This window comes from Heteronotia binoei, chromosome 5 (assembly GCF_032191835.1).
Source record: "Heteronotia binoei isolate CCM8104 ecotype False Entrance Well chromosome 5, APGP_CSIRO_Hbin_v1, whole genome shotgun sequence".
Taxonomy (NCBI): domain Eukaryota; kingdom Metazoa; phylum Chordata; class Lepidosauria; order Squamata; family Gekkonidae; genus Heteronotia; species Heteronotia binoei.
In genome coordinates this window covers 94,837,291-94,854,045 of record NC_083227.1, presented here as the reverse complement: position 1 = coordinate 94,854,045, position 16,755 = coordinate 94,837,291, and the positions used below count along the sequence as shown (strand labels likewise).

Below are 16,755 nucleotides of genomic sequence, written 5' to 3'. Positions count from 1 at the left end.
ACATTGAAAGGGAAGCCAGCTTTCCCATCTGAGGTTTCAAATTACAGCTTTCTTCACAATTTACAAGAATTGTTTATATTATTCACTAACTAGGAAAGATTCTTCAAGACTGTTCAGAAGGTAACATCATAGTTACAGATTATTAAATTAAGAAGATACAGAATAGATTGAACATCAGGGGGAAATTCTTTTTTATTTTGAAACATCTGTCTGCAGAGTTCCAGAATATCATTTACTTGAACTGCGATTACCAAATACATTTAAATCATACAGTTCAAACTGTATATACTCCCAGCAGTATAATTTTTTTAAAAAAAATTCTTGTCCAGTGTAATAAAACATTTGAGACTCAAAAGAACTGAGTCATTTTCCAGGGCTGAACATGAACACAGACAGCAGCAAAGAATATCTAATATTCAAATAATACATCAATCAACTAGGTCGCAGCACCTGAAACAAAAATGATCTAGTGGGAGAGGAAGAAGCTACTCTTGATGTACATGATTCGCACACACGTAATTTCACACACATATATATATTATTTTTATTAAACAGTGATAAAATATGTTCAGCATTATCTTTTTCTCACCACACACCAACTATAACTTTAACAGCAATAATCTTTGCATTGCCTTGCAGATGGATATCACTCTGCTCTGCTTTCATGGATCCTTTTGTCAAAATGGACACCAGGCAGTATCAGGAGTTTTATTAGACAAATTTCCCTCTCTTCTTGCCTTGGTTGGGGTTCATGAGACAGTGTGTATACAAGTGAAGGGAAAATCCAATCAGATTCTAATGGATGAAAGGAAATAAACTAAGCAACCAGAATACTTCAAATGACAAAGAGCCACATTCATGGCATTCACAGAACAAGGATGCTTTGATCCTTCTTTGTTGTTACCTTTTAAACAAAGCCCCACAGTTACAAAGCACAAAACTAATTTTATATGCTTAATTAATTGTCACATGAAGGGAAATGTTATCCCAACTTGTTTTCATAACAAAACAATCATTTTCAGAGCTGCTTGTACATTTGGCAAAATGACCACCCAATGGCATATAGTGGACAGTACACAGAGAGGGAGCAAGAATGGATGTGCCTCACTCACAATTTACACAGACCTCACCATTGGCTTATACATGCATTCTTCCCAAAATGATCCAGATTCAAGTAGATCCAAGTCTTTCCCTGCATACCTGACCTATTGGTGTAAAGGACAGCATGGCAGGCAAATGTGACAGTGTAGGCTGGCCCAACATAACCCATGAGGAAGACTGAACATGAGATGGATTGACTTAATAAAGGAAGCCACGGCCCTCAGTTTGCAAGATCTGAGCAAGAGTGTTAATGATAGGGCATTTTGGAGGTCATTAAGTCATAGGGCTGCTATTAGATGGAAGCAAGTTGATGGTACGTAACATAACCATGCTGGTCCTGCCCTGTGGAAGACCCAACACACTGATAATGCCTCTTCTCTAAGCACTCCATAGTGCTTGTATGTATAGCCAATATACGCCAATATACAGAGACAATAATTTCCCCTCATAAATAAGCTCTGGCTTTCTTGGAAAACTTATGGGAAAAGATCTGCGCACTGGAACTCTAAAGATCGAAACGAAGCAGAAACACACAGGAGACCATCGTGAACTTTTAAACATTTTTTGAGCATTTTGTTTCCATAAAGAGGTTCCAGAACTCCATTCTGCTGTGTTCCCACAGGAAAAAACCTTGTCTGTAAGCATTATATGAGAAATAACCAAAATAGGCATTTTGAGGATCCTGTGAATTTAGGGAGAAGTATTTGTGAGTTTCCTGCATTGTGCAGAGGGTTGGACTAGATGACCCTGGAGGTACTTTCCAACTCTATGGGCGTTTTCGCACTGACCTTAATCGGCAGCGACGCCCCTCTTCACCGCGCAGGATCTGCGCGGATTTTGCACCAATTGCCGCGGAGCACCCGGAAGAGCCGCAAAGTCTTGTGGCTTTTGTGGCGCAAATGGAAACCGCCAAAAACCAGTTTCCAAAAACCAGATCCTGCGCGGTGAAGAGGGGTGTCGCTGCCGATTAAGGTCAGTGCGAAAACACCCTATGATTCTATGAGGATAATTTCTACATGGTGCAAATATATGCAACTCTGCCTTAAAGAAAAGGCATGTACTAATCACAGAAACACCCCCAAACCCTTAAATGTTAGTTCCCTGACACTAGGGTTGCCAAGTCCAATTCAAGAAATATGTGGACACTTTGGGGGTGGAGCCAGGAAAAAGGTTGTGAGAAACATAAATGAACTCCAAAGGGAGTTCTGGCCATCACATTTAAAGGGACTGCACACCTTTTAACTGCCTTCCCTCCATTGGAAATAATGAAGGATAGGGGCACCTTTTTGGGGGGCTCATAGAATTGGACCACTGGGTCCAATCTTTTTGAAACTTGGAGGGTTTTTTGAGGAGAGGCATTGGATGCTATGTGGCAAATTTGGTGCATCTACCTCAAAACACAGCCCCCCAAGAGCCCCAGATACCTGCTGATCAATTCTCCATTATTCCCTATGGGAATCGGTCTCCATACAGTATAATGGCATGCCTAGCAGACATTTCCCTTCCCCCCACTTTCTGATGACCCTGAAGTGGGGGGAGGGTCTCCAAACTGGGGGATCCCCTGCCTTGGGGATTGGCAACCCTACCTGACACTGATCATTGGACATAAACCTACATCAGTGACCCCACATTCTTGTTCTACATTAGGACTGTGGAGTCTGGCGATCTCCCTGTATTACATCTGATGTCCAGACAACACAAATCAGTTCCCATGGAGAAAGTGGCTGCTTTTTAGGGTGGTCTCTGTGACACTGTGTCTCACTGAGGTTCCTCCTATCCCCAAGCCCTGCCCTCCCTCAGCTTTACCCCAAATCTCCAGAAATTTCCCAACCCAGAGTTGGCAGTCCTATGGTATTTAATAATAATAGTAATAATAATAATAATAATAATAATAAGCTTTTATTTATATTCCGCCTTCCCTGCCAAGGCAGGCTCAAATGACCAAGGCATTGAAAGACACCAGGAGATAAAAATGTTCTGCTTTGATTGTAGGTAGAATCCAACGCTGACAGCTGTTTCAGACTTACTACATTGTTAGATTTTCAGGTACCAATGTACATTTTTAGCATCAGCTAAACATACAGATTGGCCACTTTCATAACCCAAGAACTAAGTACAGGATCAGCAATGGCAAGGACTACATGTACTGAATTTGCATGGAGAAATGCTGAAAGCTTCTACATTATTTATGTATTTGCTTAGCGCGCGTGCTACTAGGAATTTTGTTTTGGTTGGCTGTCTCCCATGATTTTATTATGAAGCAGGCTCCCTGCAGAATGTACAGCACATTCTGTAAAATCATAGGGAATGGTGGCATATGCTATACAGGAGGGAAAGGAGGGCACAAGCACCACTGTTCTACAGATGAAGAAAGTTTATCCAGCTCTGGCAACCCTAGGGTGCTGTGCTATAGCCATAGCAATTTTCAGCAATTTACATGGTTTTGTTCTACCAACAACCATGACAGTGAATTCAGAACATATGGTTTGGTTATTTTCTATCCTTTGGATCTATAGTATATTTCCATTACCTTGCCAATATAGTAGGGGAACTTTTTAAAATGGGAAAATATAGATCCAAATAACATTCACTCTTAAAGATAAAATCCTAGGCACAATTAAGTAAGAACTCAATGGAATTTATGTCCATATAAATAAGCACAGTAACCAGGCTGCAAGAAGGAGGGAGTTGACCTCTCTTTCACTGTTCCTCCAATCCTTTCTGGCTTGAGGAGAGCTTCCTTCATACTACGCAGGGGTTTTTTTTAAAGCAGGAATGCACAGGAATGCAATTTCAGCTGGCTTGGTTTTAGGGGCTGTGGCCTAATATGCAAATGAGTTCCTGTTGGGCTTTTTCTACAAAAAAGCCCTGATTCTTTGTAAGCAGCACTGTAACTTCTCAGCTGTTAAACTCTGTGTTAATTCTGTGTTCTTTAATGTTTCCAGGTTATTTCTTGTGTTGTTAAAACTGTACAGTGACTGTGTGAAGTAGGGTTGCCAAGTCTAATTCAGAAAATATCTGGGGACTTTGGGGGTGGAGTCAGAAGACTTTGGGGCAGAGCCAAACTTTTCCCATTTCCAAAATAAATGCATAAAAATACAGCAGTTCACCTGAATAGTCATCATTTCCTCATCCTCCAATAGCTGCAATTCTAGTAAATGAAACTGTAAATACACAAAAAGCAGCCAAAATGCACAGATGCACATTTCTGTGATCTCACTGGGGCTTTACTCACAGGAACTGCTGTTCTTCAGCCTAACACAGGCAAACAAAAGAGAGAGGTGGTGTTTTCCTCTATCCCATAAACAGGCTCCTATACAAAGACTCTGAAAACAATGCAAAACAAGCACAGAGACACACACATGATTACCACCTCCCCTACAAAGACTTCTGAAAAGTACTCTCTCTCTCTCTCTCTCTGGTTCCTCCACAACAACATTTGACAATTACAGAGGCTACCCTGCTCTCTCTCTCTCACACACACACACACACACACTCTTTCTTACTGTGAAATGAAAGCAAAACAAATGGAGGCTCTGCTTCTGACCCTTCCCCACGAAGTACTACCTGCTTCCTGCTCAACTTTAAAGGGGCACACACACACAAAAAGGCATTTTAAAACAGGACCTGTTTGCAGGTTTCTTAACCTGTAGGAGCTATAGAGGTACTGGAGGCTGTGGGAGCGTGGCTTCTCCCTGCCGGTCAGCTGGCTGGGGGCGAGGGGAAGCCTATAAAACCGGGGGATCCCCCGCTGGGATCTGGGGATTGGGAAGCCTAGTGTGAAGTGATCTTTATGACAGAAATAGTTTGTTATTTTTGCTCAAATATTAAAGAGTGTGTGTGTATGTGTGTGTGTGTATATATATATATATATATATATCTCCACATCTATATATATATCTCCACATCTGGCAATCGAGTGTCATCTGGGGTCATCCCAGCTTGCTCCAGATCAATGCCGCGTTAATTTTATAGCGCAGAAAGTCTGGCCCTTTTCACAGAAGTGGCGTGATACTGCCCCCTGAAATGTTTACCGCCCCTCTCAACTTTTTTTTTTAAAGCCCCAGCAGACATGTGCATTGCCAGATCATCCGGGAATCTGAGGTGACACTTCTGCTTCTCCAATCAACACAGGATCGGAGGGGGCGGAAACGTTATTCCACTATTCAGAACAGGAAAAAAAAAATCTTTTTTTCAATATGGAGGATTTCCAGATATTATTGTCACTGCCAATTTCCAGGAAAGTAGTTCCTGGCAGTCCCCTGGTTTGAATCGGCAACGTTAATTTCCGGAACTTCCCCCCACCTCTGAAGCAATGTTTGATTTCCCACCTCCCAACAGTTGGGCACGTGTTCAATGGACACCCCCCCTCCCAGGAATCACCATCTGATCACACATGCTCCAGGAAAAGAGCGTGATAGTATTGGATGTCTGATCGCTCAACAGATGAGTCACATTCTTGGATGCTCGTCTGATCAGCCCCACATCGAATCAATATTCAGTGGTTCAAATTTGAGCGCTACACGCCCGCTTTTAATGTGACATGTGACTGCACCCCTGGCCTAACTACTAAAGTACAATAACTCCCCATTTCATCTGCCCTGCTGCTTTTCTGGCTATGAAATATTTGCCTCTTTGACCATGGGACAACTGTAGCAATACTTTTCTTAACAGTTTTGTAGTGGTCCCCCTGAGATTGCTAAGCATTTAGACTGGAAAATGGTAACTATCCAAAAAGGCAAATAAAGAGATCCTCATCCAAATTCCTGGAACAGTCAAAATTGCTGTTTTGTCCCATCAGCTCCCCCTCCCCCCCCCTCCCCACCATTTGCCATTGTTGCAGTTTTCACTGTATGCATTTACTGGGATGCCAAACACCTCTCCTTTTTTCCACTCTGTAATACTGACTGCCTTCTTGGGTTATAAATACTTCTCTCTGTCCACTCTTCAGGTGAGAATTTTCATCAGCTATACAGTTTTGACATTTTTTTCTCCCTGTGTTAAATTTGCCAGAAAGATATCTTTTATGACAAGATAGAAATAAGCCCAACCACCTAGATATGAACATATATTTACCACTGAAACCAGACAGAAGCTATAAAAACAGTGCAATAACAAATAAAAATTTTAAAAATATAAAGAACAAAAGCATTACAATTGGTACTGTTTACTGGCTATTACATTGGCACAGAAGTTCCAACATTCCCTAGTTAAAGCTAGTGAATCTCATGGCATCATTAACAGCCCCTGATACAATAAAATAGGGACTAAATAAAAGTGAGACCAGATGATAATGACATACATGATCTATAGCATCTGTGCCTTCCTTTCAAACTGCATCTAAATTAAGGCTAATGACTCCCACAGTGGCCTCCATTGTGCAGATACAGTATAAACATGATGGAGGTAGACAGGAAAGTAATACAGGCCTCAAGCTTCTATGCAAGAACAGATACTCAGAGAAGCAACTATTTTCTAAGCTACTGCCTGTCTCCACTGTATTAACTGTTTGCACAATGTTATGTCCAATGCCAACACAACAGAATGAAGTAAATGTTAGCCCCAGTAGGACTTAAGGATAATACAATTCATACAATAAAGAACATATCTTATCTAGGCACTGCAGAAGACTGCTTTCTCATTGCAAGTGACCTCTGTCTCAATCATAGCATGTAGAATACTTGTCAAAGTGATGGCAGCCATGACATTCTGAGTCTAAACCTGCATTCCTGCCATCTGCTGGAGGGGGCATTAGCCTTTTTAATATGATAGAAATAGTTTCACTAGGGTTACTAGTCTCCATTTGGGGGTGGGAGATACCCCAGTTTGGAGCCCCTCCCTCTGGTTCAGGGTTATCAGGAACTGGGAAAAATTACCCTCCCCACACCAAACAAGCATAAAACCTGAAAATAAATGCTGTGTGTCTACGTCACCCAGAAGTGATGAAGGCACATCAGTGACATTGGGGGTGACGCTCTGGTTTGTGGGTAAAACTTTATGGTAAGAGACTAATTCTACCATAGAGTTTTGCCCACAAACCAGAGCACCACCTCCAATGTGCCTACATCACTTCCGGTTGACACAGGCACATTGTGTTTATTTCTGAATTTCCCCTCCCCACTCCCACTAAATGCACCCCCCCCCCCCCCCCAAATCCCCTGCCAGCTCATCCAAGGGACCTGGCAACCCTAATGTTCACTAAGTCCATATTACAGCTGAAATGAGGATGGCAGGTAGTGGAGGGGCTGCTGTCAGCAACGTCTAAGTTGTCTCCATATTTTACACCTGGGTAAGCTTGGAAGGATTATAGCACTGACACTGAAAGGATGCTAAAGATTCAGGCATTTCAATTTCCAAGAACAGATTTTTTTTTTTTGCCTTATTTTTAATAAACTGTCAACAGCAATATTTCTCACTTAGACTGTTACACACCAGCTGCTGATGACACAGCGTAAGAGTAAAATTAAGCTTGGCTTTGTCATTATTCATACTACCCATAGGAAGGAAATGTCACATGGTTCTGCAATCTATTGTCAAAATCTTCAGGTTTAAAGGACATGCAAGTTCTTTTAAAGACAGAAAAGAATAAATAAGTGATTTGTTCTTTTTGGGCTGCAACTGATGCTATATCTATCTTATATCCCCTGCACTTAGACAATCAAAGATTATCGAAATCTATGCTATCTCTAAAGTCTACTTTGGCTTTACTACTAGTTGTAGAACAAAAAAAACTTTCTTAAGGTCTGTAAGTGTTTGAGAGCCAGTGTGATATAGTGATTAGAGTGTTGGACTAGGATCTGGAAGATTCAGGTTCAAATCCCCACTATGCCATTGTAGCCTGCTGGGGGAGCTTGGCACTGTCACACACTCTCAGCCTAGCCTATGTCATAGGGTTGTTGTGAGGATAAAATGGAGGAGAGGAAAATGATGCAAGCCACCTTGGGTCATTATTGAGAAGAAAGGTAGAATATTAACAATGACAACAGCAACAACAAGAAGGAGGAGAAGTAGTAGTATAGAGTTTTTCTTGCCATCATTTATTTAAGGATTTACACTCTGATTTTCCAAAACATGCTTATTTGTGGTAATTAAGAACCTGCTTTCCCCAATTAAGATTCAGAGGTTACATCTAGGCCAGTAAGGAATCTAAGGGTGCTGCCAGACGTACCATTAGTGGCGACACAGCTCCGTCTCACTGACAGATTAAATGTGTTCGTTCAGACATCCACATCTGGCAATCGAGCGTCATCCAGGGTCATCCCAGCTTGCTACACCTCAATGGCGCATTAATTTGACAGCACAGAAAGTCCGGTCCTTTTTCAAAAAAGCTGCACAAGGTTGGCTTTTTCCTGTTTGGACAGCTCACGCGCAATACTGCCTCTCACCTTTAAAAAAAAAAAAGCCCCAGCAGACATGCGCATTGCCAGATCATCCGGGAATCTGAGGTGATGCTTCTGCTTCTCCTATCAACACAGGACCGGAGGGGGGGGACGTTATCCCACTATTTAGAACAGGAAAAAAATCTCTTTTTTTCAATGTGGAGGATTTCTGGAAACTTTCCCCACTCTCTGAAGTAACGTTTGATTTCCCACCTCCAAACAGTTGGGCGCATGTTCAATGGACCCCCCTCCCAGAAATCACCACCTGATCACGCATGCTCCAAGAAAAGAGCATGATAGCATTGGATGTCTGAACACTCAACAACAGAATGAGTCGCATTCTTGGATGCTCGTCTGAATGGCCCTGCATCGAATCAATATTCAGCTGTTCAAATTTGAGCGCTACACACACACTTTTAATGTGACGTGTGACCGCACTCCAAGAGTGTTTTAGCTGTAGCTTCTGTTTATTGTGTTGGATGTACTCAGAAAGAGTTTTCTCCTAGCTTTATTAAAATGCGGCATTAAGCTATTTCTGCTTGGAGCTATTTCTGCTATTAAGCTATTTCTGTTTTGTGGCTGTGACCACTTGTGACCACTAAGGAGACTAATTACATAAAATAAGAACTAATTAAAAAAGACAAGAACTGCTGCCCATCTATTGGAGAAGTCAATTGTGATGAGCATAGAGAAATATTGAAAAGCATACTGTGAAACTTCTGTGAGGGAAGAAACAGCATCTAGGATAACTGTACCAATAGAAAAGAGTCCAGTAGCACCTTAAAGACTAAAAAAATTGTGAAGTATTTGAAGAAATGAGCACTGACTCATGAAAGCTCATATCCTGCCACAAATTTTGTTAGTCTTCAAGGTGCTACTGGGCTCTTCCTGTTTTCTACTGCTATGGACAGACTAACACAGCTTGGGATCGATCTTGAGGCATCAGCAGAAGGTGATGCCTCCTCAGTCCCCCATGATTTGGAGCTAACCTAGCATTATGCCTTGTGATTGATGTGGATATTATGTTTTTCCACTGTAGTTAAGTTTGCTTGCATTATATATGTGCAATGTGCCTAGAATTATTTTTTTTAAAAGGTGTATATAAATTCTAATCCAATAGATAAACTATTGAAGCATAAATCGTTGGTCTTCACACACTTTTACTGACATATAATGTAATAAATCTAAAAGAGTTCATGGCTGGCTGCTCTATGAGTAACAGATGGATATTATGCTCTACTGTGGTGTGACTGTATCTACCAAGAATAGTAGGGTATGTAAAGTCCTCCTTTGGCTGTGAGTTCTCAGGTTAGGACCATCACTAAGGCTCCCGTTCCCAGGTCCACTTATTAGAGGCAAGCTGGCTCAAAACATCAGCCATTTATTTGCAAAAAGACAACTCAAACAATCAACAATTTTAGCTAACGTAAAAAACCTGGAAACTGAACAAGAGCTCCACAATAGGACCAAACCACACAACATGGATATTAGGGGAAGAGCAGACTGTTGCATTACAGGCATACATGTATATAATAAATATAACCACAGTATAAGAACTTGGAATACTCAGAGAAAGGAAACCATCCATAGTATCCCAAAAGCAAAAGAAAGCTGAGATAAGGTCCTGGGGAAACCTCAGAAGCTTGTCTGGGGAACAGGATAATTATTTAGGGGCTAGCCAGGGACTGGCGGTGGATTCTAATTTCGATTCTCATAACAAGTGACAGAATTGGGATGGAAGGAAGAAGAGAAACAGAAGTGTGAAGTTTAGAACATGAGGCTAAAAACTAACCCCAGCCTAAAAACTAATCTGTTTTTTGTTTTCACTAATTGGACAACTGAGGCATTAATATGGATACATGAGTCCCAAATCCAAGATTATTTAAGGGCTATCTTTCCTGACAAGCTGCATGCAACATGGCAGAAAGTGAACAAGGCCTTTGGGAAACCTGAGGTGGCACTTGACAGCTCCATCATCAGACACCTGAACATTTAATTCAGACAGGCAGCACCTTTCAGAGTGGGGTCAGGATGTTTGGCTTCACAGTCATTTGTGATGGCCTGCTTTCTTGGTTGTTGTCATAGGAGCATTGGTAGGAGATCAGCAAATGCACATCTGTTGTGGTAGTTTGGGCACTGAACCAGATACAATTTGGGGGGGAAGCTGAGCCTCCTTGCCTGCCTGCCTTGGTCTGGGGTCCCTTGGAAAAGTCTTGGGGGTTAGGCTGTCCAACAGCATGTCCAACTCAGGGGCATTCACCCAGCTCTAGCCCTCAGGTGACAAGGAGATCATGCATAAACTTTTGTTTTAATTGAACCCAGGATTTGCCTTCCCATGCAGTCTCCCCCAGTAGATGGGCTGAGGTGAAGGTTAGTGTCTTTGGCCTGCAGGCCAGTGGCCCAATGCTGGATCTGGGCCTGAACTCAAAAATGCTTCTGTGCCTGAACTCAAAAAAATTGTGGCCATTTTACCCATCAAGGTGTCTGTGATCTATTCTCCCTGCACCCTTGCCCCTGGGGCCATAAGGATATATATTTGTATAATAAAGGTCATCATAGAAGGATATATATCCTAACAGCTAATCTCCGGCTAGAATCATGACATGCCTCAGATAAATACAGCCATCAAAACTCAAAGACAGATACCATCAAAACTCAAAGACAGATTAGCATCAAGGATGCAAGCAATGAGAGTTTTAAGGCTTTGTCAATGGGAAGGAGACCACACTGATAAAGAGAAAGGACTCTTTTATGCAGAGTGTCCTATGGTGTCCCCAGAGGAACCACAACCAGCAACAATTTCCTGTCTTCAGTATAGAGTCTTAGTTTATGAAAGTGCTCAGTTTTTATGAATGTCATCTTTGGCTTCCCACAATTTGTACAGCTTTAAAAAACAACAACAAACAAACCTTCATGTCTGCATTTCCTGCATCTGATATCTTTGAGCTCCTGATGCATACGTTATATTGGTCAGGATTTATGAGAGGAAACATCTTTCACAACTAAAAGTATCACATGAATAGGATCTGCATTGTTTATTAATAGAGAAACCCAGGTGTTTTCCATACAGGGACAAGCATGTGTAGTTTTTCTGTTGGTGCTGTAGCTGCCAATACAGTGAAGTGGCAACAAAGCTTTCACACAGCAAGTTTCCCTGTCCCAGTCACCTGGCAACAGCTGTATCCCCCCAAACCACCAAAGCCTTTTCATTTTTTAAAATAATTAGTCTAATATATTTGCATCATTAAAATGGCATACTCTGTGCATAATGTTCTCTGAAGTCCCAGTTTTCATTTTTTTAAAAAAACAAAAAAACTAAGACTGATTCCCCACTAGCCTTGTCCTGATCTCCCGCTCCTCTTCTCCGTGGGGTTTCCTTCGGATTTTGCACAAGCTGCCCCAGGACTGCAATTCGCTCCACCTCTTTCATATAGCAAGCAAGATCCTCTAAAAACCAGTTTCTGCTTGCTGCACGAAAGAGGCAGAGTGAGTTGCAGCCCCGAGGCAGCTTGTGTGAAATCAAAAGGAAGCCCCACAGAAAAGAGGAGCATGAGACCAGGACAAGGCTAGTGGGGAATCAGTCAGAGTCTCTACCCCCTTTTGTTGTGGAGATACACCTTTCCTCTTACAATTCCACAATAAAAGGGTCTAGAGACTTTAAAAATGAAAACATAGGGATTTGAAAACAGCAAAGACAACAATATGCATTTGCAGATCCCCCCCCCCCCCTTTAACAAGCTCCCTGGAGGTAGGTTGAGGAAATGGCTACTCTGCAAGGAGAAGAGTAGGGAAAATGGCTGCCATGACTGGGAGAATTCAAAGTTTTCCACCTACACAGCAGACATGCAGGGGTTGCTGTCTGCTTTCTCAAAAGTTTACACAAATCTGGTTTGAAAAATATTAGAGAAAAACTGGAGAAAGTCCAGAAGGTACGTGAACATATCACAGTACTTGGGGAAATAAGAAAAAACTTACTTCCCAACACCATCAAACCCGGAAAATAACTCAGGTGCATACAGTCCCAGCAACCAAAGGCTATTTTCTGTTGGAGAAGGATGGGAGAGTGATTTTAGTTGATTTCATCTCCCTTGAAGCCCATTCGGCCTCCAAATTCCAAATTCCAATTCCAAATTTTGTTCTGGAGGTTAGTGGAGCAATGTGTATGTGTATAGGGAGGGTCTTCAGTGGGAAGGGGGATTGAACAGAATCACTCCTCTCTCTTCTGAAGTTCCAAATGGCATACACCAATATTACTTGCCCTAGGATGACAGGCAAGCAAGAAATGAGTCTGAAGCCCATCCTCAACAGTCTTTTGACTTCCTTCTTGCTAATTCTGGCTCATTCTTTAAATACATCAACAAATGGATGGTTATCCCAGGTTGCATAATTGTGAAACAGTATCTATCTTGCAATCACAATTGCAGCTGTAGGAATTCCCTGACTAAAAATTGTGATATTAAATTATGTGCAGAAAAAACTGTTCCATTTTTTATGATTTTAATTGCTTTGCAACGGGAAAACTAGGCTTCAAAGAAAACAATCTTCTGTCTTTCAAACATGTGCTATGAAAGCCATAAACTTTATAAGCAACCAGATTTCACACTGCAGCAGTTATCATTATCAGTACACAGGAAAAAAGTGTGTCATAGTTATAGGTCTGAAAGTGTAGGTTAATGATCACAAAACAAGCATAATTTTAACTGCAGCAGTAAACACTTTACTATTTATCACTTGAATCATAACCATTCCAACTAAAATTTGTCTGCAAGGTCTGGGATGTGTGATGTTGCATTCAAGGTATAAAAAATAATAATTTGTACATTCAGTTCACCTTGCTGACTGACTTGCTGGCCTACAGTAATCAGATTTTTTTCCAGTTAAATTTGCGAAACCTGTTTCCTTCTACAGACCTTCAGTGGGAAAGGATAGCAAAAGTCTCAGCATCACTGTTAGGCATAATGTTAAGTCATCCATGCATTAATCAGACTTAAAGTTTGAGTCAGGTAACCATTTATTTTTCACGCACTTTGCCTCCTCTTCCTCTTTCACTATCCATTCACTTTTTTTCTTGCGGACCTGTAGGCACCTTCCCAAGAATTTAGATAAAGTACAAAAATTATAATGAAGAATAATGAGAAGTATTGATAACTGAGCGGCTTATTCATTAATGTATTTTAAGGCTTTCTCCTTTTACACACAAGGAACAAAAAACTTAACTAAAGATACTTTCTGAGCTTTTTAAGTAGCCTGTGCTTTAAAAGATAACATTTTATGTCATCATTTCTCTAGCAATATTTTATCTCAGGTAAGTTCAGCTGCAGTATAAACTCTTAAAATAATCTGATGAAATAAGGAATGTTTAATGTGGGTAACGAGTTACTGAAAATTTCTTCATATTCAGATGAAATTACTATGCAATTGTCAGAATCTAAAAATGCAATCCTACAGTGTAGATGCAGGAAACATTGCTGTCACTTTTGATAATTGCTTCTGGAGGAAAAGCATTTAAAAATGCAGAAATACAATAATGACTTCTATATTCTAATTAAGTTTAAAGCCACAGCACTGTGTGGCTAGATGTGTAGATACTATTATTTAAAAAGAAGTTTGCAATCAAAAATCACAACTGTATTTATCTGCCTTGAAAGCAGTTAAAAAGCATATATTCCTTAATTTATGGAAGATTCGCAACTGCTGTGTGATCAATAAATCTGCACTTAGTATTCCTACCAAGCACTCTCTCTAAGATAAAGTGTAGTGCTTCTATAAAAGATTGCAAAATGTGGTGAAAAAATTAAAAGTAATCTTGGAGGGTTGCTAATTAAACAACATGTACATGATTCCTTCATTGAGAAATTGTACTAAATAGTGAGACCTCCAAAGATTAGATAAAAACATCAGAGTAATTGTGGCACGGATGTCAAATTAAATTGCTTATTTTGCTGTTCCATTACTTTGGCAAGAACAATGCATCCAACACTCGGACCCATTACTGTTGGCCATGCCTTGCCATCTATCATTTCAGCTTTCTGTCACAGCTGCTCTGATGTGCAATTGCTTCTGCATGTGAAACACAGTGTTCTTTTGAAACTTTTTCCTTGTTGGAACTTTAATCTGCATTACAAATATGTCCCTCACACTCCAAACAATATTTGAGACCCATTTATGTTGTGATCCACACAATTATTTTACTTGTGGAAGGGAAAAATCAAGAGGAATTCAAACCATTTTTTTAAAGTTACTATTTAATTTAAACAAGATTATTAAGTACACCACAACACATCAGTACAGAGATATTGAACCAGCAATTGCTACTGTATTTAAAGGAGCAATAAACATTTAACCTTTGTTGCAATGTCTGCATTAATTTTCCCACCACACCCCTTTCCTTTCCATGCAAATATATCTCACAGAGAGTGAGTGCAGCAGCTTCCAGTCACCCAGTTTTACAAATATTTAATATTTCTTACCTTTTATAGAAACCATGGAGAGGCTGGAGACACAGAAACTGCCAATAATCCAAGCAAAAGGCCTTTAACTTCAGCATTTTAAAACAATCCAACTGCAGCGAGTTAAATCTTGTTTACAGTCTTTAATAAAAGAATATCCCACTTCTTAGAGGAAAAAAATGATATGACATAGAACAGCCTCTTCTTCTCTAAGGAGGCAGCAGTGTAAGTATTTCCACTGTACACAGCTTTTCATCCACATGGTACTGCACCTGCATAGCTACAGTGTACTACTTTAATACAAAGAGACAGTAGCACAAAGGCTACAAATTCACTTACTGTGCTCTTTTCCCTTGATTTTAGCTAATCTCCCCAAATGTCTTCAGTGTAACCAGTGTTATTATTACACATACAACCCCCCATTTGCCTATTTCCAGTCACTCCAAAACTATTTGACAAATAATTAGTATATATTTCAGTTAAAAACCAAAGGCCCCTCAGAAAGCATCTCCAGAGCTCACAAGCTCAGTCACCCAGTCAGCTGAGTACAAATGCCCTACGATCCCAGCAGACTTAAGATCGCATCATATGGAAACTCCTCAGTTCTGTAACTAAGCTGCATGGAACTTTTTTTTTTTTAAAGTCAGCTCCTCTGGTTTGTGAATCATATTGTTCCATTGTCTGCCAGCACCTATGAAAAATGTTGATTTCCTGGGAATGGAAGGAAGGTGGGAAGTGGCAAGCGTGAGTGCAGGTCCTTCCCACTTACAAAATAAATTATGGTTATCTTAATCCCAACACACTTTGTCAGTTAGGTCTGTGTGAAGAAAAACTAATCATCTGAACCACATGGTGCACAGTGGGGCACGCTCCCAGCTATAAAAGCCAGCAAAATACAGCCTCTCGGAGATAGGTTGATTCTGGTTGCTATGGCAACAAGAACACATTGATAACATCTAAAATGGAAGCCCAATGACAGTTTTTCATTGGTTTAGGGGATATAATGCATCTGTAACAAGGAATGTGCAGGCACTCATAGCAATCTCATCAACAGAGAATGAATTTGGAGCTTGGCTAATTAACAGCAGGGAAAAAAGGTAGCGGCTAGTCCTCATTTAGTTACAGTGGAAAGCCAAACCATTTTATTCTTAAGGGAGCACAGAAGCAATTAGCAAGGAGGTAATTTGAGAAAAAAGGAATTTAAAAATTAGACGTGATTTCTATTTAAATCCTTTGGGTGAAACAGGGATGATAAAACAGCTTTTATTTGCCACCCTTTGAAACCTCAAGCCATTTGTGTCTCTTATCTTTTAAGAGACACTAAAGGGCCCGGTTTTGCATTTAAAAATTAATATTCAGTAGTAACTTGCTACTGCATGAATCCTTCTGGTTAGAATTAGACTATTCAGGGAATAAATATCAAAGCAATATTCAAACAACGTATGTTTGGGTGAGATGAATCACACTTAGAGAATCTCTAACAAGCCGACTCTTCCCTGTCAAGGGAAAGCTAAGACTTTGCCAACAGGCCCTGGAACATTGCCTTTAAAAATGCAGATTACTGTTATTTTTTGTCATTTTAGAATATGCCTTGTATGTTATCACCACACAGGAAGTACAACATGGATTTCTTATTCTTTATATTTCCACTGATGGAAAGGGTGGGCAATTTCCACTCATATCCTCCCTTCTGCAGCAGGCCTCTGATTTCTCATTTATTTATTTATTTGGGAAATCTGTAAGCAACCTTCCCAGAGGTGGCTCGCAACAAAGCAATAAAAAATGCCAACAGGAATAAAACAAAAAGGCCAGTAAAAGCTAAGCCA

At 40.5% G+C, this 16,755-nt stretch overlaps 1 protein-coding gene across 10 annotated transcripts in view; it reads right to left on the bottom strand.

Annotated features, from left to right (window-relative positions):
- IQSEC1 (IQ motif and Sec7 domain ArfGEF 1) overlaps positions 1–16,755 on the bottom strand; it is a 328,187-nt gene that overhangs the window by 233,628 nt on the left and 77,804 nt on the right. The window contains exon 1 of one of the 10 annotated variants that reach the window (XM_060239836.1): positions 14,951–15,301. The exons of the other annotated variants lie outside the window; for them this stretch is intronic. Coding sequence (XP_060095819.1) covers positions 14,951–15,027 — 77 coding nt within the window. The 5' untranslated portion in view covers positions 15,028–15,301. Of the gene's footprint in view, positions 1–14,950; positions 15,302–16,755 lie in introns of those variants that run through there. 10 annotated transcript variants of the gene reach the window in all.